At 34.5% G+C, this 24,582-nt stretch overlaps 3 protein-coding genes across 5 annotated transcripts; all 3 read right to left on the bottom strand.

Moving 5' to 3' along the window:
* Positions 1–1,137: 1,137 nt before the first annotated feature.
* Positions 1,138–6,100, bottom strand: LOC133705503 (uncharacterized). Its single transcript, XM_062130759.1, has 9 exons — positions 5,419–6,100; positions 5,236–5,328; positions 4,745–4,849; positions 4,149–4,301; positions 3,382–3,480; positions 3,169–3,297; positions 2,622–2,801; positions 2,186–2,302; positions 1,138–1,426 (listed from the first exon to the last, which is right to left on the bottom strand). Exons 1-9 carry the CDS (start codon positions 5,851–5,853, stop codon positions 1,262–1,264), a joined length of 1,476 nt encoding a protein of 491 aa, XP_061986743.1. The 5' UTR covers positions 5,854–6,100; the 3' UTR covers positions 1,138–1,261.
* Positions 6,101–6,773: 673 nt separating this feature from the next.
* Positions 6,774–10,320, bottom strand: LOC133705488 (pentatricopeptide repeat-containing protein At1g04840). 3 transcript variants are annotated; one of them, XR_009844279.1, is made up of 4 exons: positions 8,963–10,320; positions 7,999–8,835; positions 7,735–7,864; positions 6,774–7,644 (listed from the first exon to the last, which is right to left on the bottom strand). XR_009844279.1 is itself a non-coding variant. In XM_062130741.1 (3 exons), exons 1-2 carry the CDS (start codon positions 10,287–10,289, stop codon positions 8,003–8,005), a joined length of 2,160 nt encoding a protein of 719 aa, XP_061986725.1. In that variant the 5' UTR covers positions 10,290–10,320; the 3' UTR covers positions 6,774–7,864; positions 7,999–8,002. The 3 variants fall into 3 exon arrangements, 1 of the variants encoding a protein (XP_061986725.1); XR_009844278.1 differs by having other exon boundaries at positions 6,774–7,686; XM_062130741.1 differs by having other exon boundaries at positions 6,774–7,864.
* A 5,640-nt stretch (positions 10,321–15,960) lies between these two features.
* On the bottom strand, positions 15,961–21,917 carry LOC133677879 (uncharacterized). The gene is made up of 12 exons (XM_062100015.1): positions 21,639–21,917; positions 21,058–21,214; positions 20,278–20,373; positions 20,003–20,079; positions 19,781–19,860; positions 18,931–18,991; positions 18,476–18,543; positions 18,144–18,225; positions 17,721–17,804; positions 17,568–17,645; positions 16,509–16,628; positions 15,961–16,248 (listed from the first exon to the last, which is right to left on the bottom strand). The coding sequence occupies exons 1-12, from the start codon at positions 21,804–21,806 to the stop codon at positions 16,072–16,074; spliced, it is 1,248 nt and encodes a 415-aa protein (XP_061955999.1). The 5' UTR covers positions 21,807–21,917; the 3' UTR covers positions 15,961–16,071.
* Positions 21,918–24,582: the final 2,665 nt, after the last annotated feature.

A 24,582-nucleotide genomic window follows, 5' to 3' on the forward strand; every position in this document is an offset into this window, starting at 1 on the left:
CACCAACTTAAATGGAACCTTCAGTCTCTTCATGGTGATAATCTGGCATGAAGGGCATTACCATACATGTGAGTTAGCCTACCTGAACACTGTAGGCGTTGATGCTATCTTCCACCTTTTCCCCTGTAGAAAAAGCGTCTGCTACTCGTGGAGGGTTAACTGGATTGAGTACCCCCCCCCCCCCCCAAAATAAATAAATAAATAAATAATATAAAATCCAGGTTTTGCATTGAGTAGATTTTAGCCTCTTTGTAGCATTTCTAAGGTTCATCAGTTGTTCATGGCATTGTCTTGCTTGCATGAAGTGTGCCAAACACTTGATTGCATGGATGCTGTGCAGTAAAGTGGACAGAATTATCTGGAGAAACATTGCATCCACCTGTGTGCTTCTGTGCCTACAAAAGAGGTTTGAGCGAAGATCGGCAGGTCCTAAACATGCAAGCTCGTGTAAACGAAGAGGCAATGAATTCTCAGTTCAAAGTGAAACCTAGTGAGTTCAAGCCAATAACATCCTAAAATTTTGACGAAAAATAACAGGAGAGATGATGCCCGTTGAGCTTGGTGCTCACCTCTCGTGTCAAGAGGGCTTTAGCCCCTCGTCTGTCATCCACTTTCCTGCTGCTCATTACAGCACTCAAGTAATTTTAGACTCTTGACCGTTTGCCTATAATCAAGCCAACTACTTCAGTCTCCTTAAAAAAGGATTAATATACATAAAGGTATAATCCACCCACTCTTTATAACACGTTTCGTGACACTATTGAGTGACTCCATTGATGAACTGGTAAGCTAAATCTACCTACCAATCTCTCATCATACAAAAGAAACATTGGAAACATGCAAGCTCAACTAAATGCAAAGAATTGGATGCTCGGTTCCAAGTTAGACCCAGTGACAAATCACACTCCAGTTTCCTTAACTATGTCAGTAAAAACAAGAGGCAGCGAGGTAAAGCCAAAAACCCAACAGCATCTATGATCCTGCCAATGCCATTTCTGTATTTTTGCCAACTCTAAAGAATACTAGACCTGCAAATTGCCAAATACAGAAAATAGTTCTCTACCACCACCTTAATAAATCTAGAATACAAAATGAACGAAGAAAAAATCCCTGCTTCACAATGACAATCAATGCAAGTGACAGAGAAGCATCTCACCTTCAAGTTCAACCAACATTTACATAAAGTAATTTACAAACACAAAATTCTCAGACACAAAAACGAGGAACGGTAACAAAATAACAGGAATGTGACTAAAGAGAATTAGCGTGATGGTTGACCACGCAATTTGTTTGCGACATAGAGCATATGACTAATGTTTGTTGGGGGATAGTTCTGGAGTAGCTTGAGAATAGAAGTGAAATCTCCTGCTAGTAGACGCCTCCTAATGAGAATCAGCATTGCACAACATACCCTAAGCAATGTCTCCTGCAAAAAAAAAATTCAAAAAAAAGGGGTTAGCTTGTTGGCTTTGACAATGTTCATCATCCTAAAATTTTGATCAAAACTAACAGGCTGACAATGCTCATCATTCTAAGATTTTGAGCAAAAGTAACAGGGGAAATCATCTGTTGTGTTCCACTATATCACCTATGCAATATCACTACTACTAATTAACCATCTCTGTCAGAGTTCACCATCTAAACTGACCAAAACACACAGTAGTGCTAGTAAAGGCTCCGCAACCAATGATGAATTTCCACATCTCTCACCCATGTCATATGTCAAAGAACCATCTCAACCCAATAGCTTAAGCTCTTAGGTGAGGTTTCATGATATGATTTATATTATTCTCTAACATCATATAAGACCCTCTTCAACATAAATAGTGTACAATCACTTCAGTCCAATATTGAACAGGCTTGTAGCCAACAGGTGGAACCATAAGGGAGCCATTTTTCCAAAAGTATGCATCCTACAGCATTTACACAATCCATTTCATGATTTTCTACCAGAACAATTTCAGCTCAATGTGAATGGATCCAAGAGTCCCATTACTTTTCCAGCCATAGAGATACAAATGTTCATCAAAGTACTTAGCTGGATTATGATATAAAGAGGAACCCTAGGGATAATAGAGGTCTAAAGAGTTTATACCCTATTATTAGGTCCTTGGGAGGGTGGCATCCTTGTTCTACTTATCAAAAACACCTTCAGGGAAAAGAATAGAGAGGAAATGAATTTTACCTGAGGACCCTCGGGGTCACTTAAAAGTGTGTCCCAAATGTGAAGACTATCTGCGAAATTGAACTCCTGAGTCAAGAGCAGAGTAATCCACCGAAATGCGTAAAACTGGGGGTTTACCTGTTGTTTTCAGACAAAAAGAAGCAAGCATTTCAGAAGAATTATTTGACCAAAAGATAAAGCATAGGCCATAACTAATCTATTGTTCAAATAAATGTTGCTTAAGGTTTAAAAATTTATGAAAGCTGATGTGAGTTATGAGAGCACAAACCCAACTTATACCATTTCAAAAAAAAACTATCTGAAATTCATGCACTTATTTTCATCTTGTACATCAAAGAAACTATTGTTTCATAATTATATTAGAATACAAAATCATCCATATGTGACAAACAATGTCTTGGCAACTGAATATATATACATTACGATAGTGTCTTACTTTGGTTGTGATCTCAAGATGACGCCAAAGCTCTTCATCATGCTCCTTCAGAAGCTGTGACAATCTTGTAATAGTTGATCGAATTCCCACAACACTGTTGTCAAGTTGCTGACAGAAATGATCCCGAAATCCACTCAACAGCTCAACAAAGCAGAAAAATGTGTCTGCTTCTGCACAGGCCTGCAGGACTTGAATAAAGGAAATGGTAAACAAAATGAAACCTAAAAGGATAGCTAAAACATGACATAAAATGGTTACACCAAATCACAGGATCAATGATGATAGTGGATATGATGCACACTCTTATTATTATGCATCTGTCCTGGTCTAACAATTCATTGCTGGCACAAGATAATGCATTGACATATTAACACCTATCAAATCTTCATTTATTTAGCTAACTTTGTTATGCTCTCTGGATAGCAATGGCATTGATGTATTAAATTATGGAGACTTTCTCTGCATCCACCATTTCCACAGAAGTGCACAAAGAATTCAATAATAAACTATCTTTCTGACAAAGAAGAAAGCAACAGCATGAGCTTACCGCCATTTCCTCATCAGGGTCATTTTTGAATATGTAGAATAGTGGTGCCAAAATTTCATTCATCCCTTGAACATATCGTATACCCGGATTTAACTTTGCAAATACAGTCAGTATGTTTCTCAAAGCCTCCTGAAGATGAGAGGCACAAATAAGTCCGCAAAACAGATTTTAGGTTAATATCAAATATAAAAAAAAAAAAAAACAAGAGAACACCTGATTAGATTTTGCAAGATATGAGTCCCCAGAAAAGAAGTGCAGGTCTGGATGAGTGCGTTTCACATCTCGATCAATCTGCTCTATGATCTCTGAGTCCTACAAAATGTCAAGGTTGGAGATCGATATTTTAGACAGACAGTGCAAATATCCTGTGAATATTAGTATGTTGTTTTGCAACAGCAAAGAGTGTTTAAAATTTCACTTAAAGTAAAAAATATCATGGACACGGGCAACAAGCTATCATCCTTACACATATCAGGTCACATACACAAACTTCACACTTGCAAAACTAAGTTATAGCAACCAGGGGCATTCAATATACATGACCACTTGCTCTCATGATGCAGAATGAGGCTAAATCATATTCCCAGGACAGCTCGAAGAAGAATGAGTAAGGCATTATCAATTTTACTTCAGTATTTGTTTAACATTTTTCTGGTCAAACTTCCAAACCAAGACCTATCCAGTTCAAAGCCATTGCTACCACTGGAGAGAAAATTCACGTTTCCTCAAGACTTCATTTTCCCTTTCAAATTGTCTAAAAAAGAAGCTACATACAGATTGGTTTTGCCATACCACATCTCATTATATTTTAACTGACTGCAAAGTTTCTACACCCAGAAAGAGGGGAAAAAAACTGACTGAAAAGTTTTAGAGATTTTAGACATAGAGAAAGGGAAGTAACAACTGTTGGTAGGCTTGCACAATAGTACACAATATCCAAAGTCTAAAGTATCTGTGTCATGAACCAGTTGATTTCATACCTGAAAGAATTGATTCCAAACGCTGCTCTTACCAAGGCTCAAAGGATGCTCCCCATGAGTTATCTCTGATCTTGAGAGTACACAACGGCTTTCAGATTTTCCATTGTCATTGTTGAGAACAGTGGTTTTCTCCAACCTCCTTGCTATTTCTGACTAACCAACCACAAAAAAAAATCAGAATCCCAGAAACTTTGACAAGAATTAAAACATTAAACTGAAAGCAGCAGCACATCCTCCTTATAGCAAAAAGGACTTCGCTAGTCCACTAGCCCACACTAGCATCCTACTTATGAGAGCCCAAGCTTACCTAGCTCACCTAGTTACATTTCATGAAAGCATACAACCGGGATGGAATTTAACTTATTTTTGCAGCATCTTCATAATTTAACATTTCCCAATGCTGTAAAAAATGTGAGGACTTTCCAGAAAACCCATTTATTTAAGATGTTAAAACCAAAAGAAAACATCAACAAAAACCCAGCAACAAATTGGATAACAATCAAGCTGTATTATATTTTATAACCTTTACAATCGTTTTAATTCCCCATTAAATGACTAAATAAATAAGGCATTAAAATCCATGCCATGTGACTTACAGGATTCATCAAAAGCTCCTCTTTAAAATGCTTGTACTGAGATCTCTTCTTGGTCAATTCAGACGACCAAAGTGAACGATCAGGTGCCAAATACCCCAACAAGAGCTGCCACACAATCAATAAGCTTAAATCCAGACCATCCCATTGCCCCAAATCAACATGCAAGACACTCACTCCATTCAACAAAGGAAGGAGAGAATAATACTTCAACGGCCTCTAGGCATCAAATTTCATCTCTCTTGAAACCCAAAATCTCTACATTTCTAATTTTTCAAACCCAACTCACCATAAGCTTGGAAAATCAGATTTTCAAGTTTGACCCATTACTACAGTCTACAGTACATTCATCTCAGAAAACACTTCTTTTACAAAAAAAAAAATTAAAATCCAGTTTTCTTAAAAAAAAAAAAACCAAAATCTCTAATTTCTTTCAGATTCTCTCAACAACCCCAAATTTTTTTTTAAAAAAAAAACAAATACAAATTTATTACCTTCCAAACCGTGGAACGAATACCAGCACCATCAGGTATCCCTTGAGAAGCAATTCTTCTCAATTCCCCCATATTTATCACCTTCTTTGATAGCTGCAACCACAAAAACGACACAGCGTTAAACAGAAATTTCAAAAATTAAAATTAAAAAAAGAAGAAGAAAAGAAGAAAATTTGAAGTGACCTCAGTCAGAAGCAGAGCCTGCTTAGAAATATCCTCTGCAGAGCTCTCATCATCATCAACATTTCGAATATCATTATTAGTAACAATTATTTTATTATTAATAATATTATCATCACTATAATTATTATTAATAATACTATTGTTGTTGTCGTCGTCGTCAACGATGCTGCTTTTGGAAAGCTTATCTTTAATCTCAGGTTTTTGAGGATGATGATGATTATGATGATGACGCGGCAGCTGCTGTTGTTGCTCGTCTCTGATAGCCGCAGGAGGTAGCGGTGGATTGATTGGGGATTCGATGGGTGGAGAGGCGGTTGTGGGTGAGTGGTGGTCGAAGATATTGGTGTCGGTGGTGGTGGTGGTGGAGGAGGAGGCGGAAGGAGTGGTGGACCAGAGAGAGCTGTTGAGCCAATCTGGTACTTTTTTCTTCACCATTTTAATTCAAAAAAGGAGAGATTTTTTAACTGATTTTTACAAAAATAAAAATAAAATTAAGGATTAATTGATTGATTGATTGATGGTATGGTTAGTGAGGGTGGATGGGCGGGCGCTTCTTCTTTCTTGCGAGGAAGGGGGTGAAATGGGTTTGATGGAGTGACAGCACGGGTAGGGAAGGGTTGTGAAGGAGCGATGGAAGAAGTCCACCTTCATACATGCTTTTTTCTTTTATCATTTTTATTTTCAAATCTTCTTTTTTTAACAGAAGGGTCCATTATAAGTGTCTGATTTTCTTTTCAAATTTTAATTAATTAATTTATTAATAATGATATAATTAAGTATTAATGTAACGTTAAATGATGATATAGATACCAAGATTTTACACGAGAAAATATGGGCATTAATAAGTTTAAAGTGTCTTTTCTTAATAAATTAGACACGGACAAATCCATTGCGTGTTTTTTTGTTATGTTAGGGTTTTTTTTCAACTTTTTGTTGACTTAAAAAAAAAAAAAACCTAAAAACCATCAGCTCACTGTGGCTTTTGACAGCAAATACTGTGGATTGGAACAATTCCTTTCACGTGGGGAGGTTGCTTCGAATTGTTTCTCGCATGAAGTTGGGTTTGCTAAGGATCTGGTTGTATGCTGGTTTCTTTGCGCGAGATGGGGGATTCCGGTCTGTTGGCTCTCCGTTGTGGGTGCATCTATGGCCTCGGGAGCGGTGGCTCTGTGCGGAGGGGTGGCTCTGTGCTCTCTTGGCTTAATGGATCCGGTTTGAATCTAGTATGAATGAGGAGAAGCCCCTCTCGTAGTTGCATGGCCTTGGTAGAAAATGCTATCGCAAATTCACGGTAGAATTTTTTGCCCTTAAAAATGGAGAGATTTTGAAAGTAAATCATACCATCTCAACAAAAAGAAAGAAAAAGAAAAATCATTGATACAGAAAAAACACCATCCTTGCAATCATGAATACATGATAGCCTTGGGTTCATTGTGCGTCTACTCATGCAAGCCAACATACCCTCCAAGCCAAATGGTAGACTACCGTGACCCCATGATTCAGCACTCTCGGATTTTAGCTCTTGTTTTGACAACATTTTCAGGGTCCATTTGCTTTGCATGATTGCAATCCTCAGGCACATGAGGGGGGGTACCTTGATCTTGCTCTCTAGTCTATGCATGCATTCAAGCAATGATGGATAGTAGCTCAGTTTCTGTGTTGTCTCTTTTTAAGGCATTAATCATGTCAAATACAAAAGTAGGCATGCCCTTCTGGACCTTGATATTCCTCTCCCACATTGTCATGCTGTAATGGGACACAATCAAGATCTGTTCATCAGTTCTTGTAACTCAAAAGAACGTCCTTTTTTCTTTTCTTTGAATAGTTACTTTGATAAATATGTTATCAATGATGACAGTAACCATGAACCCTTGAACCACATTGCTAACTAGTTAGAAAATCTGAGAGCTATTGACGAGACAATTTGTTGTTTTAGCCTGCTAATATGGTCAGATTAATGAAGTCCTGTTCCAGCTTTAATCCTCACTCCCCATAGTTCAGCCTCCATGCGTTAGTTGCTTCATCCAAATGGCTGTGAACCAAACAAACCAACAACCAAAGATGTCCCAAAGCAATCCTCCAGTAACAGAGCAACCAAGCTTCCCCATTGAGATGCTATCTAGAATCATTATCATGTGAGGAACAGTTCCACCAACAAACCTCAGATTTCTTACAGCTGGTGTCTTAGATCTCGGGGGATGTGCAAGCATGCCATGCCGTCTGCTCCTGAATCATGTCAAAATGCAACCCAAGCCATCCTTAACTTACCTCATCCTGAATCATGTCAAAATGCAACCCAAGCCATCCTTATCTTACCTCAGATTTCTGACAGCCGGTGTCTTAGATCTCAGGGGATGTGATGTTTACAGATGAGCTTGTAGATCTATTGCCATAGATGTGAGACTATGTCATAGAGGTATGATGTTGGGTTCATATGGTTTGGGTCCTATATCAAGCAAAGAGATAGTATTGCAGTAATATCAAATACAAGTATGAAAAAGACTAGAATGCTGAGTTATAGAAAATTGAACAGAGATGAATATGTAAGTAAATTTGCTATACAAGGCCTGGATCGCGTACCATTTTACCAGTGATCTCTACATGAACAAGATCCATCCTTGAAATGATGGAATCGCTTCATATCTCTCAATATGATCTCCCTTTGACTTATCTTACTAACATATTTCATCAAAGAATGGCAATCCCCACATACTTGAAGATTTTTCACAATCCTAATAGTCATCCCAGGAGAAGTACAAATGAGCGCAAAAGCAAGTGCTAACTTCTCACCATGACTTCCCAACACAACTTCTTTTTCTTCTTGTTCCATATTATGAAGTACCCACTCAGTTCCAGGTATGTATCCTTGTTTCACTGCACCTGCCATTATTTCTTCTAATTTCAGGCATATCGCTTTTGAATCCTTGTGATCATGATCACCAGAAACAAAGCGATGCACTTGACCCTCCACCTCAATGCAACTCCATCCACTATTTTTGTGAACACCTCTATTCTGCATCAGAACTCTTACTCTCTCCGCATCTTCCCATTGGCCTAGAGCAGCATAAGCATTTGACAAGAAGATGTAGTTCCCAGTATGTGTAGGTTCAAGCTTCAGGAGTTTATTTAAAGCAAATTTTGCCATTTTGGTTTTTTTGTGAGCCCTACAAGCACAAAAGAGTGCTCCCCATATCACAAAATCAGGATTCATTGCCATGCGTTCAATGAATCTGAGGGCTTCTTTAAGCTGACCAGACCTGCCTAGCATATCAACAATCAATGTATAGTGTTTCATAGAGGGTTCGATGCAGTAATCAAGCCTCATGCTATCGAAGAAGTTAAGTCCAATATCTACTTGGCCAGAATGCATGCAAGCAGTTAATAAGGCAAGAAATACAACCTCGTCTGGTTTTATACCTGCAAATATGACAAACTCAAGTTTTCGAGAATTGCAAAACAATTGAATGGGATTAGAGTAAACTGGAAAAAAAAGATTAAAAAAAGGAGGTAAACTGAATGGAATTGCACCCAAAAAAAGTCACACCTGCAAACATCATCTGTTTAAAGCATGCAATCGCTTGCTCAGAATGTCCATGGATTGCCCAACCCCATATCATAACAGTCCATGTACGAATACTCTTCTGTTCTGTCTCTCCAAACACCTCACTTGCAGACTCAATATTCCCACATTTGGCATACATATCGACCAAGGCAGTCCCAAGTGCTTCAGTCAAATGGAGACCATTATCCTTGATATATTTATGTATCCGTAACCCAGCTTCAAGGGCACCAATCTTTGCACAAGCAGAAAGAGCAGAAACAATGGTGAAAGCATTCGGCCTCACCCCTTCCTCCAACATTTTAGAAAACATTGACAGCGCCTTCTCACTATCTCCATTCCGAGAAAACCCATCAACCATTGTGGTCCAAGAAACCACATTCTTCTCTGGCATTTGATCAAAAAGCTCCATAGCTCGATCCATATCCCCATTTTTTGCAAATCCGTCAATCAAAGTACTCCAAGACACATTCTCCTTCTTTGGCATGGCCTTAAAAAGCTTCACAGCCTTCTTCATACTCCCAGCCTTACAACAGCCCTTAATCAACACATTCCACAACAACGCACTGCTCCCACTATCAAATCTGTCAGGGCTTTCATCAAACACCTTGAAAGCCGACCCCAACTTCTGAACTTTTACATACATGTCAACCAAAGAAACTCTTACAAATGAATCGAGTTCAATCCCACACCTCAAAACCATACAATGAATAGCCATACCAAGCTCTGTTGAGAACAAACCCGCCATAGATTTAAGCACAAACGGATATGTAAGCCGGTCAGGCTTAATGCCAGACCTTAACATTAGCCTAAAATGAAAAATGGCATTGAAAAAATGAGAATTTGTGGTGAGCCCACGAATTAATGCATTGAATGTAAACAAATTCTTGGGTTTATGGTGGTTGAAAACTGCTAGCGAGTGGTTGATGGATTTGCGCAAAGACGAGGAAGAGATTAGCTGGGTGGTAATTAGGCTGCTTGAAGAGAGGTTGTGGATGATGATTTGGGCGTGGATTTGGTGGAGTTGGAGAATTGTTTTGGAACCGTGAATTAGAGAGATGAAATGGGCTTCTGTGGGTGGAGTCGGTGGAATAAAAAGAGCAGAAAGAGAGCTCTTTGCTTTGTTTTTTGATGTCTTGGAGATGGTTGTGGTGGTTTCTGGTGGATTTGGAGAGAGAATTGGTGCATTTGAGGAGGAGGAGGAGGTTGCGGGTTTTCTAGTCTTTGATGCGGTGGTGGTGGTAGAGGAGGAGGAGGTTGTGGTTTTGGTGGGAGAGGAGGGTGGTTTAAACAAGGCATGGAGTGATTTCATCGCTAGAGAAAGTACGGAGGCTAACGGCCTGATAAATAATTTATAACTAGATGGCTGACGATAGGTCTAGTTTAATTTAATTAATACGTGATCTAGAAAATGAAATCAAAATAAAATAAATAAATAAATAAAATGACAAAGTTTAAAGTTAAGTAACCAAATATTAAATAGTAAAAAAATCGACTTAAAAAAACTACATTAAAAAAAAAACTTAAATCAAATCATATTAAATTTACTTAACTACAAATACGATATGATCAAAATTCAAAAATTAAATTTTAAAAAATTAATTTTAAAAAATATCTAGTTAACTCGACTAACTCTTAACCTTAAATATGAGATAGGAATAACTCCATAAAAAATACAGAACATATCACAAAACTTAAAGTTAAGTAAGTAACTTAAAGTCGAACTATGAAAGTGATTAAAAAAGTCAATTTTAAAAAAAATTTAACAAAAATATCAAACTTAAATAGGATAATCTTCAAAACTTGTGGATCATGTCATTAGCAAAAGACAGATACAAAAAAATTACGAAGCAAAATTCTCAATCACAAAAAAAAAACAAAATAATGAGGACTAAATCTTATATAAAAAATAATTAAAATAAAATAATTAAGGATTAAATTGAAAAATAAAATAAATAAATAAAATGATTAAAAACGAGTAATAAAAAAACGAGGACCAAAATCATAAACAAAATAAAATATTAAAGTACAAAATTGAAAAAAAAATCAAGTAAATGATAAAAAAAATAACAATAAAAAAATAAAAATAATATTTGATATAAAAATAAAATAAAATGTTGAGAGATAGCATTAAAAAAAATCAAAACACATTAAAATCAAAAAATACAAACTGAAAAATATAACTAAATTTTTAAAGGCTATGTGTGAATACTAAGGCCCAAGTAAAAGAAAAGATAGGGTGGAGAAAAAACTCAATTGTCTAAACCTCTGCAAGTATGATTACATCCACCACCACAGCACGTGCCAGGCGACATGGCGGTCAATAGTTTTTTGCCATTAGAGGACTCCCCCACTCGCCTCCAGAATAGCATGGGAGACGATCACGTGTTGATATTTGCAACGCATGTGTCAGTTTTTTTTTATTAATTTATTAATATTTTGATAATTTAGATTACTAAACAGTCTCTGACAACATCTGAATATTTCTAAAAAAACATATTGTAAAGAAAAAAATGTTCGCCCAAGCCATCCTTATATTTTTTTTATTCTAAGGCTATATTTGTCATCTCACTGTACGGAAACCATGGAAAAACTAAAAAATCCCTCTCGTCAAGGTCAATAATTTTTAGCTCTCAAGGGTATTCGTATCATTTTCCTATGCAGATAAATGGAAAAGACAAAAAAAGGCCCTTGAACAAAAGGCTAACTTTTTCACTTTTAAGGGCACCGATGTATATTTACTATGAAAAAAAATGAATTTGATGAAATGTCCTAATTAATTTACAAATAGCCTTTAGATTTTAGATTCCCAGGAAAAAGATGATTTAACCCCATAAGCTAGGCAATTATTTTGTGCTGAGAATTGTAAAAATCACCATTCATTGTGCTAATCTATAACGAGTCACCTTACATGTCATAGTATATCACTAGCTATTTGATTTGCGCTCCATCATGGGTAGGGGTAAGTAAAAAAACTAAAAAACCAATTAAACCGAGAAAATTAGAAGAAAAAAATAACCGAAAAAACCGAACCGAAAAAAAAATCGATTAAACCAATTAAAATTTTGAAAAAACCGGCCGGTTTGGTTCGGTTTCGGTTTTATAAGCAAAAAAACCAAAAAAAACCGAATCGAACCGAAACCAAAAAAATCGAGCCAAAACCGGAAAAAACCGAGCCAAACCAGTTTGAACCGGTTTTTGCCCTAAAAAACCTAACCGAACCGAAACTGGTCAGTTTGACCCGGTTTCGGTTCGATTTCGGGTTTTTTTCAAAAAAAATAAATTTTGGTTTGGTTACTTTTTTTGATAAAAACTGAATCGAACCGAAAATGATCACCCCTAATCATGGGTGATATATTATTTACTTTAATAAAAAAAAACCTTGTACAGGCAAGCTTTCTCGATGTAATTTTGTACATAAAAAAAATATAAATTAAAAAGCTTATACATACATGTAATCAAATAAATCGAGAACTATATGTGTTAATAAACAAAAAAAAAGGTTATTACCAATAACTAAGAATAAAACTGAACAAATTGAGAGACATGTATAGATCAAGATATTTAATCTTGCAAGATGGAACATTTACTCGATTGTGTTTACTGAATTTGTTTAAATTGATTTGATGTTAAAAATAGACACATATATTAAATTGATTAAATAAAAGTGAATACAATATCATCTAAGGTTGCACATATTAGAAATATTATCTTAAAATAAATGTTTTTTATTTTCAAAAATAAAGTTTTTGTATACAAAAAATAAAAAAAAAATTATTGATGATCCAGAATAATCTTTAAAAAATTCAATATGCACCAACACCATTAAAAAAAAATCTTTATCGAAAAAACATTATATAAGAAAAAAATCACAGATGAAGGATATTAATCAAAAAATTATTTTAAAAAATATATAAAAAAAAGATATCAGTTAAAAAAATTATAAAAAAATAGTCCAAGTGTTGTGGCATAACTCGTTAAACATGTGACTCGTAGCATGAACTCAACCGGGTTCAATAACAGTTTCCCTTTAAATTTATACTTGACCTTAAAAAGAACTAAAAAAAGCTCGGACTCATGGGTTGATGGCCTAGCACGTTTGGGCCACTGCAATGAAGAGCCTAAGAGTTTTGATAGATCTTCAAGCTCTTTTTTTTTAATTTTTAAAGGGGTAGACGACTTTGCCCCTATTTTTTGAAAAAAAAAAGTAGGCGACATGTTTCTCATCAAGGCAGACGACATGTCATCTGTAAGCCTAAATTCCAACCACCACAGCAGTGGCTGGAAAATCAGGGCAGTGACCCCCAAAAAACCTGATTTTAAAGTTATTTTAATCCAAAAACACCTTACCAACACCCTTATAACTTCAAAAAAATCATTTCATCAACTCCAAATACCCAAAAAAATGGCCCAAAAACTAAAATCAAACCAAGTTAGTTTTGGCTTTCTCGACTTAGATCTGGTTTTCCATGCATAGTTAAGGTTCCAAACAACCATCATGAAGCTCCTCTCATCTCATGGAACCAGTGGGCACCAAGAAAACCTATTTTGGTGGCCAAAAATATAGTGAATGGTGACTCTCTTTCATCATTGGTATTAAACAACTCCTCTCTCTTCTTTCTTTAACCAAGAACTGAAAAATAACATAAATGAACTTGTGTACTAAAAGTGATTTTTTAAAATTTAAAGGAACTTAAATCATATAAATTGCGTGATTTTTAAATATCCAGAATCTAAGTGTATTTTTCATGCAATTTCTGATACGACATCCATGTTTGGTGTCTTTTTCATTTCAGTCTCCTTTCTTTTGATCTTATTTCTAATAAAATAAAAGGAGAGACTTTTGATTTTCTACTTTTAAGTTCGATGTTGGTGCTTGGGATTTAAGAGGAGAATGATTTTCTACTTATGTTAATTAATGCTATATTAATACAATATATTAATTAAAGTGGTTAAAACTAATATATTCTATATTCTTTTTTTAATGAAATGAATTAGTTGTTTTTATAAGTTGGGGTATGAGGAATACCTGAAACTAATATATAGTTGATTGTTAAATAATAAATACACTAAAATAACTTATATAAGGATTTCATATGGAGAAATCATACATGTAAATAAAAAGATTCACATAAAAACTGTATAAAATGATTATTATACTTTAGATCACTAAGTATTTTATATTAGAAAATGTTATGTTTTGATAATGATTATATATTGTCTTAATAATAGGTAATAAATAGATAAATATTGGATATACTATAAATAAAATTAAAATATTTAAGTGATTAAAAAATAATTTTTCAACCTTAAACACGAACTAGATTTTAGTAACGAGAGTCGGGATCGCTCAGGGCTAGATTCCTCAGTAGCTTAGCAACTCGTAACTGGATGAGGGCAAGAGAACGGATTAGCTTTTAGCTAGAGTCCCAGCACGAGATTACTGATTCCTGCACTAGAAAGCAAAGAGGCGGAACCCATTGTAGCTGAAGCAGAGGCAGCTGCCATTGATTTTGCACCTCGTATGTATGAGTGAAAGTACTTCCAGAGCTTGACTAAGGATAGCTTACCGATATTCAAAAAGGTCGGCATAAGCCCATTCCCTAAACGGAATAGACAGATCCAACAAAAGTCGACCGATGGAAGTCGAAACTGTCACATTATGACAGCCCCAAAACGCAGGATGGATGGCATTTGATTCATTCAAAACTATATCTTTCAATCTTGGTAAATTTATTGTGGATATAAATTTAAACTAATTTGAATCTTGTTATAAACGAGATTGATGGCAAATGGCAATTTTTTTTATTTTTTATTTTATCATGTTCATACAAATTCCTTAAGTATCAACTCCAATACAGATACAATAAGATCCGATTTTTATAGTGGATATAAAGTGCGTTTTGAAATAAACTTCGAGAAATCGAAGTGATTCTTTCTTTTCAGGATAAAAATCCTCCTGTCTTTCGGGAAAAACCAGCACAGACGTTTCGGGGATAGTTTAGAAAGAAGGAAAAGTATACCACGAATGCCTTCTCTGCGGCCCCCAATTCTGTTTTTCCACCAGCATCCTTACTGCCAAATTCCCTGTGCAAAGCTTAGGGATTGCACTCAGGTTCCTAGGCTTCCTAATGCATTTAGAAGCTAAAGACAGACTGCAAACAAAAAAAAAAAACAAATATAAACCTCAAATTTAGGTTTATTCTTTTTAAAATAATAATATTTAAATTTATCTCTTTAGAAAATCTATCAAGCCTTAAATAAATCAAAAACATTATCTCAACTAGAAAATAAAAATAAAAATTCAAAATTATAAAATAAAAAAAGCATAAAATTCAAAAATAAAATCCAAAAATAACAAAAAATATCACAAAAAATATCAAAACCAAAACCTCATAATGAAATTTTTAAAATTTAAAGATCTTTCTTGAACCTAAACTTGTTCTACTAATTCATAAACATATCCACTAAACCATCTAAATAATTTGTCAACTTTTTTTTAAATCTAAACTTGTTTCACTAATGCAGGCTAAATCCTCTTTATAATTGTAATAAATTCATTCTTGACTACTCAAAATAAAAGCCCGACTTCATCACTTTTATTAGAATTAACTTCCTAAACTACTAATATTTTTTACTTTCACCCTTCCTTGCAGCCTCGGATGGTCGGCCCTGGTTCATTCATGAGTGCAGCAGCAAGAGTCACAGCATGGAGCTTGGATGCCATGACTGGTTAACGGTCACTTTTTCGACAGGAAACTGGCTCCTTTCCCCACTTTAGGGATAGACATCAATCGAAGAACCGAAACAAATCGCTGTTCCGAAGAATATTCTTGTTGAAAACATGGAAATAAACATATTGTGAATCAAAGAAACAGGTTTGAAGGACATCCAGCTCCAGTTGATTTAGGAGAAGGTCAACCCGAACTAATTGATGTCCCGGTTCTTAAAAAGCTAATAAATGGTATGGCACAACAAAGAGCTTAATCCACAACAGCATAATTTCTTTTTTCAGAAAATAAAAGGAAAAGTAACAGTAAAAGTATGGAACAATTAGTTATTTATAACAACAAAAATCATTAACTCATTCCAATTTAAAGGACTCCAAAGAATGGATTATTTATTGCAGAGGTCAGCTCAGACCCAGCTGAGTTCAGCACTGCCATGTCCACCTTATCCCTGGCAAGAAAAAGGAATTCATCGCCTTCAATTTTCTCAAACCCACACAGCTCAAGAAATCCAATGCCTCCTTGGAGTGAACCGACTCTATCCTGTTTCATGGAAATGTAGAGTGACAGCAAATAAAGGAGCAAGAAAGCAATTAGCAAGGGGCCTAAGAGTTCATGCTCCATGTGAAGGCCAAATTGGATGCAGAAGTTGATTGATCATATCAAATGATACAATAATGCAACATAATTGTGAGAATAGGTGCTAACAATAATCAATCCGGTGGTGAGCAGTAATTACAATTGGAGCGAGCATTAAAATGATAGGCATATTTCAATATAATTTAGCATGAGAATTTGCATACCTGGAAGGTTTGATTATTGAGTCTTATTTTTCTGAACTTTTCTTCACTGGGGTTTTTGGCAACATTCCCTATGTAAGTTAGGAGAGTCTGAAACGCTCTCTTCACTTTAGCATCATCATCCTAGCCTCAAAAAAGCAAATGAAGTGAGGCTACAAAATCTAGTTTAAGGTGCTATACAGCTTTGACAGTGCTACACAAATTTAAAAGACGCTAATGAGGAACAGTGAGAGAAATTCTGAAGGAGATGTAGAATTTGAAGAATCAAAGAATGCATGAATGGTTATATTTGGAAGCATCATGTTTTCATGTAGGAATATCTTGCAATCAATATCAGTAAGATGTGATAATAGATTTTCGTTTCCATGAGTATGAACAAGATGGGTGCAAGTTTTTTGGCCAAGGAGTCCGTATACGATCCACAGTTTAGGATTCACTAGCATCAATCTATTTATTTGTTTTTCTATACGAAGTTAAAGCGCTGGGGCTACAAAGGCCTGTTTTTTCACCATGTGGAATGGCAAGACTTCAGTGATCTTTCTGTCGCTTTTCAATTCTTAATTAAATTTCGCAATATGCATTTAAAGATCAGCAAGTTCCCCGCTATCATCTCTTAAGTTACACTGTTTTCTATCTTTGTACATAATTTTTAGCTTTAAGCATAACTTACCTTGGATTTTTTGCATAGCATTGATCGTTCTTTGGTCAGTGAAAATTCTTAGATTTGGTAGAAAATGTACTTTACTCTTCATTATCCTCTTTCCTCTCTCTAGTCCTTTAGGGGTTTGTTTCTCCTATTATCCTCTTTCCTCTCTCATTCCTTCTTATCATATTTTATTTTTTTATTTAATTAACTCAACTTTACAGGGTCAAATCATTATAACATATAAGATTAACAGAAAAGGGAGGAAGGATAAATAAAGTTGAATTGAAAGATAACGCAAACCACACAGCACGTATACATAATAGGCTACTAAAACAAAACAAAACAGAATAATTAACCAATTGTACTTCATGTTTCTGGACTGTGATAATGAAGATCTGAAGTAGAGTTGTGTTTACCTTGTGACTCTGCTTAAGAGATCGCAAGCATTCTCTCAATTGTTCTTGCTTAGTGGCAGGCCTAACAGGCAGCATGCTCTGCAAAAACATTTGTAAAATACATTAAGAACATATTCTGAATGACTACATCAAGCCCATTTTTATTCCTCGTACCTTTTTCTCCTCCACCACAGGTGCAGAAGGTTTTACAGTTGCAGGATCTTCTGGTGGCAATCCTAACTTCCTTCTTCTTTCTGCCTGTGAGGCACCCAACTCCAGTTAGAAATATACTAACAACAAATCAAATTATTCCAAATACAAACTTAAATAACAAATGGACACACAGTACACTGGAAAGGGCAATTTTTTTTTTTTAAATACCAACTCTATACCATCAACCAAATGAGATCTAGCAATGTCTTGCCTTTTCCTTTTCATAAAACTTTGAGATGTGCTCTTTTCCTTTTAAAAATGTTTCAAGTTGATATATTAGAAACATATACAAATCAAAGAAAGAACAAGATCAAACTCTCACAAATAGTTTAACTACCAATGCAATTTTGGGGAGAAAGAAAAATGGAATAGAACAGTAGTAACCTTGTCTTCTTCCACTTTCTGACGAATTTTTTCCCTAGCCCTCTTCTCTTCCTCTTTCTCTGCCTTCCGCAAGGCCATCAATCTGAGAAGGAATTTGTTTTTCATTCAATTGTAGCAACAGGAAAGGGCACTTTTTTGGTACACAAATAAAAAAAAATACTGAAGAGCACCAAAATAGTGCAAGTTTGCAACCATGTACAAAAACGAGAAACTCATTTACAATAAAGTGAATCTACAAAACCATTCCAAAAAGGGATACATAAGACCATATCGAACACAAGGTACGAGTACGGTGAAATACAACAGAAGAGTAAAGGCAGACAAAGACAAACCGCTTTCTTTCATTTTGTTCTTCAATTCGCTTTGCTTCAAGGAGTTCCTTGCCAATTCGAATCCTCTCCTGTAAAATTGGTTTCCAAAAACACATTGCAAAAATATAGCAGATAGATCAATCAAGGCAAGAGTTTAGATACCAAGCTAATACTTGGGACTACATAACATATCTTCATATTTGCATATATCAGAATGATGTGTCAAAGATTCCACATTTAGAAAGTGAAAGTTGACTGAAAATTACACAGCATGAAGTTTAAGGAAACTGCACAACACTGATGCCCTAGGTAACAATTCCTAATAGAGCATGCACTCAAATGATGATTGATCTCATCACCGCCAGTGGAGACAAATGAGGACATGCTTTAAAAACAAACGAAAAGATAACAAAAATGCATAATTTTGAGATTGCAAGTTGATATAAGAGAAAGTCATAAAGAAAATCAAGAAGCACCTTTTCCTTTTCTCTTTCTGTTTTCTTCTCTTCCTCCTCTTTCTTCTTGCGTGCACGTTCCCTTAAAATTATTTACAAGAAAGATAAACATGAGATAAACATATGATACACAAGCGCGCGCACAACAAACCTAAAAGCCACCCAAGAAATTCAACTTAATTTTAGTCCTTGAAAGGAAAGCATTTGAAGATACCTTCAGCAATCACATTATGCGGCTTTCCTTCAAGATGTTCAGAGCATAAAAGATAAGATTAAAAAACTAATTCCATGAAAGCAAATATCCCGATAAAGGCAACATAAATGCACACAATCCCATGAAATTGAAGCAAATAGCATGGACCATCGCATCCATGGCATTGTCCAAGCAATAAATATCCTTTAAACAATCAAGGTCTTGATTTATCAAAATCAAAATTGATCCAGTTAGGCAGACAGCAAGTTAGTAACCCATAATCCTCTTAGAAGATATAGATCTGAGAGACCCCAAATGGACCAAATTAGTTTCCAGACTACAAGATTTCCTTAGCACCTGAAAATTCTAGGAGCTTTGCCACCCCTCTTAGAAACTACTTCTAAAAGCCATGTTTTACCGAAATTGAGCAGATCATCCAATAAAACCAAAGGCTGAATAAGAAAAAATATTGCATTGTAAGGCCTGGGTAAATTAACTAGAAAAGTTTAAACTCATAACCTATCCTGAACCCAACTCATTTTTCAACTGAACCACAGCTCAGTAGCCTGCTGCAGCCGGTAAAAACAAAAAACAGTATACTCGTTATCTAGAACCACTGGCCAAGTAGCAATCACAAAATGAAGACAGTGAAGCTTAGATATGCATTTTAATGCATACCTTAGTTCTTGTGCTTTTTGCTTCATTTCTTCTGGTGTCAAAGAAGGTTTAGGAGCCTCAACTTTGGAGTTGATAGATACCTGAGCAGACAAGCAGGTCAATAAATCAGAAGAACAAACAATTTAGTCAACAAAAGCAATAAAGAAACTTATTTTCAGATTAATAAATAGACAATGCATGAATGGAAAGATGCAGTTATGCTAGTGAAAAAGAATGTCAAACCATGGGCATTTCATCTATGTCTGGGTCATTCTCATGCTCAACTACCCAATTTACAGCAGCCTCAAGACTGGCATTACCTGAAAGAAAAGAAAAGCCAACACTCAGAAAACTGCATATGCTTTATCATTTGCCTATAATCAAGATAATGACACAGTAAGTACACTATCAGAGGCCAAAATATAACATGCTAACAAAATCCAGCCTCGCAGATGCCCTATGACACTGATTCTAATATCTGATAAGCAAAGGTAAAAAATGACAATTAATAACATCACCAGAATAATGAAGTGCCCTCGTTGCCCTCGCTGTTGGGAAACCCATTGCTTCCAGTTCATCAAGAATTTTTTTGTCAACCTCTGGAGCAACCATTTCTAGAGAACAAATAGCGTGTGTATTAAGCAACCATAATTACAAAAGAAGGGAATGTCTTACAATGATCAATCTCCAGTAAACAAAGAACAAGAATAACAAGATTTTGACAAGGGTTGATACCAATTTTCCACTACCAATAAGAACAAGATAGCTCATTCATGATCCTCCACTATAAAACCTAAGGTCATTTCTTAAGCTACCAGCAAAACGAAAATGGGTAAAAAAAACCAAAGAAAAGGACCACCATTTTTTTTTCCTATTTTCCTAAATAACAGGATGAAAAAGAATTCAAGGGGGTGCGTGGAACCTTAAAACATGTGCAAGAAATAGAGAGCCAAATAAATAAAATAGAACAGCAAAACTAAAATCTATAAATAGCTATTCTACAAAGAAATGTGAAAGGAAGCATAAATAACAAGAGAGAGCAAACAGAGATTTAACAAATGGCTACCTTAACAGCAATGGAGTGTTACAACAAGAACCATGTCAGGCAAGGTGATTTTGAAGGCACATGTTGTTGCACTTAAAACTCATAAAATAACAGCAAAAACACTCCACAGACAACAAAACCACAAAACAATCATTGAATCGTCCAGCAACTCTACCTACTAATTACCACACAAACACATGAGAATCAATCAAGCACACTATTCATAAAGTTCATCACGGTCAGCAAATCGTACCTTCAGGCTGGCTAGTAGTGCTTGCATCAGCAGCAGCAGGCTCATCGATATCCATTGCTGCTGCCTTCGGAACCTCTAAGCTTATCGGTTTTGTCACCTCAGCAGTCTTATCCGCAAACTCAGTATGGCCAGTTCTCTTCGTATGCAAATCACTTTCCTTCATCACAAAATAAAACCAAAACCCAAACAATCACCACAAATATTCAAAACGATAGTTTTTTTTTCCCCAGTATAATAAAAAAACTAGGTCTCAAACTGCTCATTATAACAATAAATTTCCAAATTACAAGCCAAATTTAAAGATTTGCAAACAAATAAAACCCAAAATAATAAAAAAAAAATTAGGCCTTAAACTACTCATTATAACTATAAATTTTCAATCTTTTTAATCTTTAATATTCAAATCAGATAAAACAAACTAGAGGGCAAAAAAATAATCAGAATTGGAACCATAAAATTCAAGCAAAACGAAAATTGGAAGCAACAGATAAAAAAACACATTCCAAATGCATCAAAATCCACAATTCACAAAACTAAGGTTCGGAAAGACAAAGTGAATAATAAATAGAGGGTTTCATTACTGTTTTGGATCGGCAGGGTTTGCCGCAAGTAGTGCAGACGAGATTGAGGACGGCTTCAGTGGATTCAGAGAAATTGGAATGAGAAGTCAGCTCGGCGTGATCTTGTGCCTCTTGGACGGATTTCAATAGGGCCCCACAGTCCCCGCACTTCAATGACACTCCCGCCATTGATTTCGATTTTGATTGATCGGTGAATCGATCAGAGAGAGAGAGAGAGAGAGAGATGGTACCGCTGTGTAGTGTAAATTGGTTTCTTTATCTGGTGGAGCTTCTGTTTTAACTTTAACTTTACTTGTTGGCTAGGCAAGTGTGTAATTGAAAAAAGTTGTTTTATAAAATATATTTTTATTGTGATAGATTTGATATTTATATATGTTTGGTTAAAATTATTATTGAAATTGAGATTGAATAAAAAATAGTTTAATGTGTTTGGTTAAAAATACTTTTTAAATTGAGGTTATAAAATAATTAAATATATATATATATGGTTTTTAATTTAAATATTGTAAATATAACTACTGTTATTATATCATGAAATAAATAATACTTTATATAAAATATTTTTTATTGTTCTACTAAACTATCTATTTTATCATATATGAAATATATCTGATAAGGGCTAAAGTTTCCTTGGTTTTTTAAGCGCGTAACAACATCAGGTAAAATATAATCAGGAATAAAATTGGATTTGCGATCAAATTCTGAAAATGTTACGTCATCAAACGATCTTCATCTAATTTATATAGTGTCATTGAATAATGTTAAACACTAGTTTTTTTGCATAAAACACAATTAAAATAAAAAATAAAATAAAATTTTTTATTTTATTGGGTCGAATCTGATTCAATGCATTTAGCTTTGGATCGGACTCGATCCTGCCGGAGCAGTGAAGAGTGACTCCACTGTTCACATGAATAGTGGAGAGTGACTCCACTCTTCGTGTGAACAGCGGAGAGTGATTCACTCTCCACGAAGAAGAAGAAAAGCAGTAAAGAGCTGCTTTGTGTCACTCTGCGTTTCAAACGCAAATAGCAGTGGGGGCTATGATTAGTAAATGGTGTTTTATACATTATCAAACGTTTGTTTCTTGGGTTTGCTTCAAAAGCAAAAGCAACCATGGAAACAAATAGGCTTTTAGGTTGCGTTTGTTTCTCGAAAAATGGTTTCCGGAAAACCACTTTACAAACTTTCTTGTGTTTGCTTGTCATTAGAAAAGTTGGTCAACGGAAAACACTTTCCAGTCAAAAGAAAATTTGGTTTGGTTTCTAAGAAAATATTTTCCTTTTATTTTGGGCGGAAAACACTTTCTGAAAGTTATGAAAATTTTAGAAAAGTCATATTATTTGCTGATTATATCAAATTTGATCCTTCAACTTTTGATTGCTATATATATATATATATTTTTTTTTAATATTTGTTTTTCAATTTCATCCCTTAGAATTTAATTTTTATATTAATTTTGGTCCTCATTTTTATAATTGTTATTTGCTTTTCCCTTATCATTTTTTTAATTGAAATTTTTTATTTATCAAATTTGGTCCTCATTCTTTTGATTGTTACTTATTTTATTTGAAATAATTTATGAAATGTTAATTATTATTATTTTAATTTCTTCATGTTTTAATTTTTTTTATTTTTTAGATTTGATCTCTATTATTTTGATTACTATTTATTTTATTTGAGATAATTTATGAAATTATTTTTTTTTTCAATTTCATTTCCATTCAACTTTTTAATTTGTAAGATTTGTTCCTCATTATTTTAATAAACTTGAAAAAAATAAAACATTAATAAGTTATTTTTCAACTCATTTTTCATGACATAACCAAACATTGTAGAGTGTTTTCCAACTTATTTTTCATTACACTACCAAATATTAAAAAATAATTCATTTTTCCGGAATTCACTTTTAAAAAAAAACTACTTTCCAGCAAACAAACGGGGCCTAAACTTAGGAGGTGGAAACATAATTTTATAGTATTACAACCGGTTTGTTTTCATGTTTTAAAAGTTTTTTTTTGTTTTTTTTTTGTATTTTTGGATAGTTTTAGTGTTTTTGTGTCAGAAATAAATTTTTTTTAAAAAAAATATTATTTTAATATATTTTTAAATAAAAAAAATTGTAAAAAGCAACTGCAACTACAACCACAATATCAGACAGGCTTTTAAGAGGGTTTTCAACTAGAGTTTCAAAAAAAAATATTTTTTTTAAATTAGATTTTTTAGTGTTTTAAAATTGTTTTGATGCATTGATATCAAAAAGAATTTTTTAAAAAATATTATTTTGATGCATTTTCAAGAAAAAAATAATTTGAAAAATAATCGCTACCCCTATTTCAAATTACAAAAAAATAAATAAAAGGACTCGATTTTTTCTTGTAGCATGTGAGGAGAAATATTGTGAATTTAAGTAGTGCATTGATCATTTTGTCCTTTAACACACCGAACAATTGCATTGGTTGTGGGGTAGAGTTGTTTCTTTTAGAGATCAAAATGTCACTTGTCAATTGATCAAAATAATTTAGTAATTTTTTGTTTTTTTATATGCAGTAAAATTACTTCATCACACTTGAAAGCTAAGAAAATAGGCTTTTTGTCTAAGAATCCATGTGTATTTTCAACTTTATTTGCATAGTTAAAGGAGTTAAAGGATAATGATACCCTTAAAAACTCAAAAGTTTTGGCATTGTAGAGAGGAGTTTTCTTTATCTTTGTGTTTTTTTTACAGTAAAATAACATGTTTAGCATTTAACTTGCAAAAATCTAAGTCCGACAAGGGAGGACATTTTCATCTTTGCCGCATGTTTTTCTTTTGTAATATTAATATGTTTTTCTTTTGGAATTTAAGCAGTGCATTGATCATTTTGTCCTTCAATGCACCGAACAATTGCATTGGTTGTGGGGTGGAGTTGTTTCTTTTAGAGATCAAAATGTCACTTGTCAA

Source organism: Populus nigra, chromosome 1 (assembly GCF_951802175.1).
Source record: "Populus nigra chromosome 1, ddPopNigr1.1, whole genome shotgun sequence".
NCBI lineage: Eukaryota > Viridiplantae > Streptophyta > Magnoliopsida > Malpighiales > Salicaceae > Populus > Populus nigra.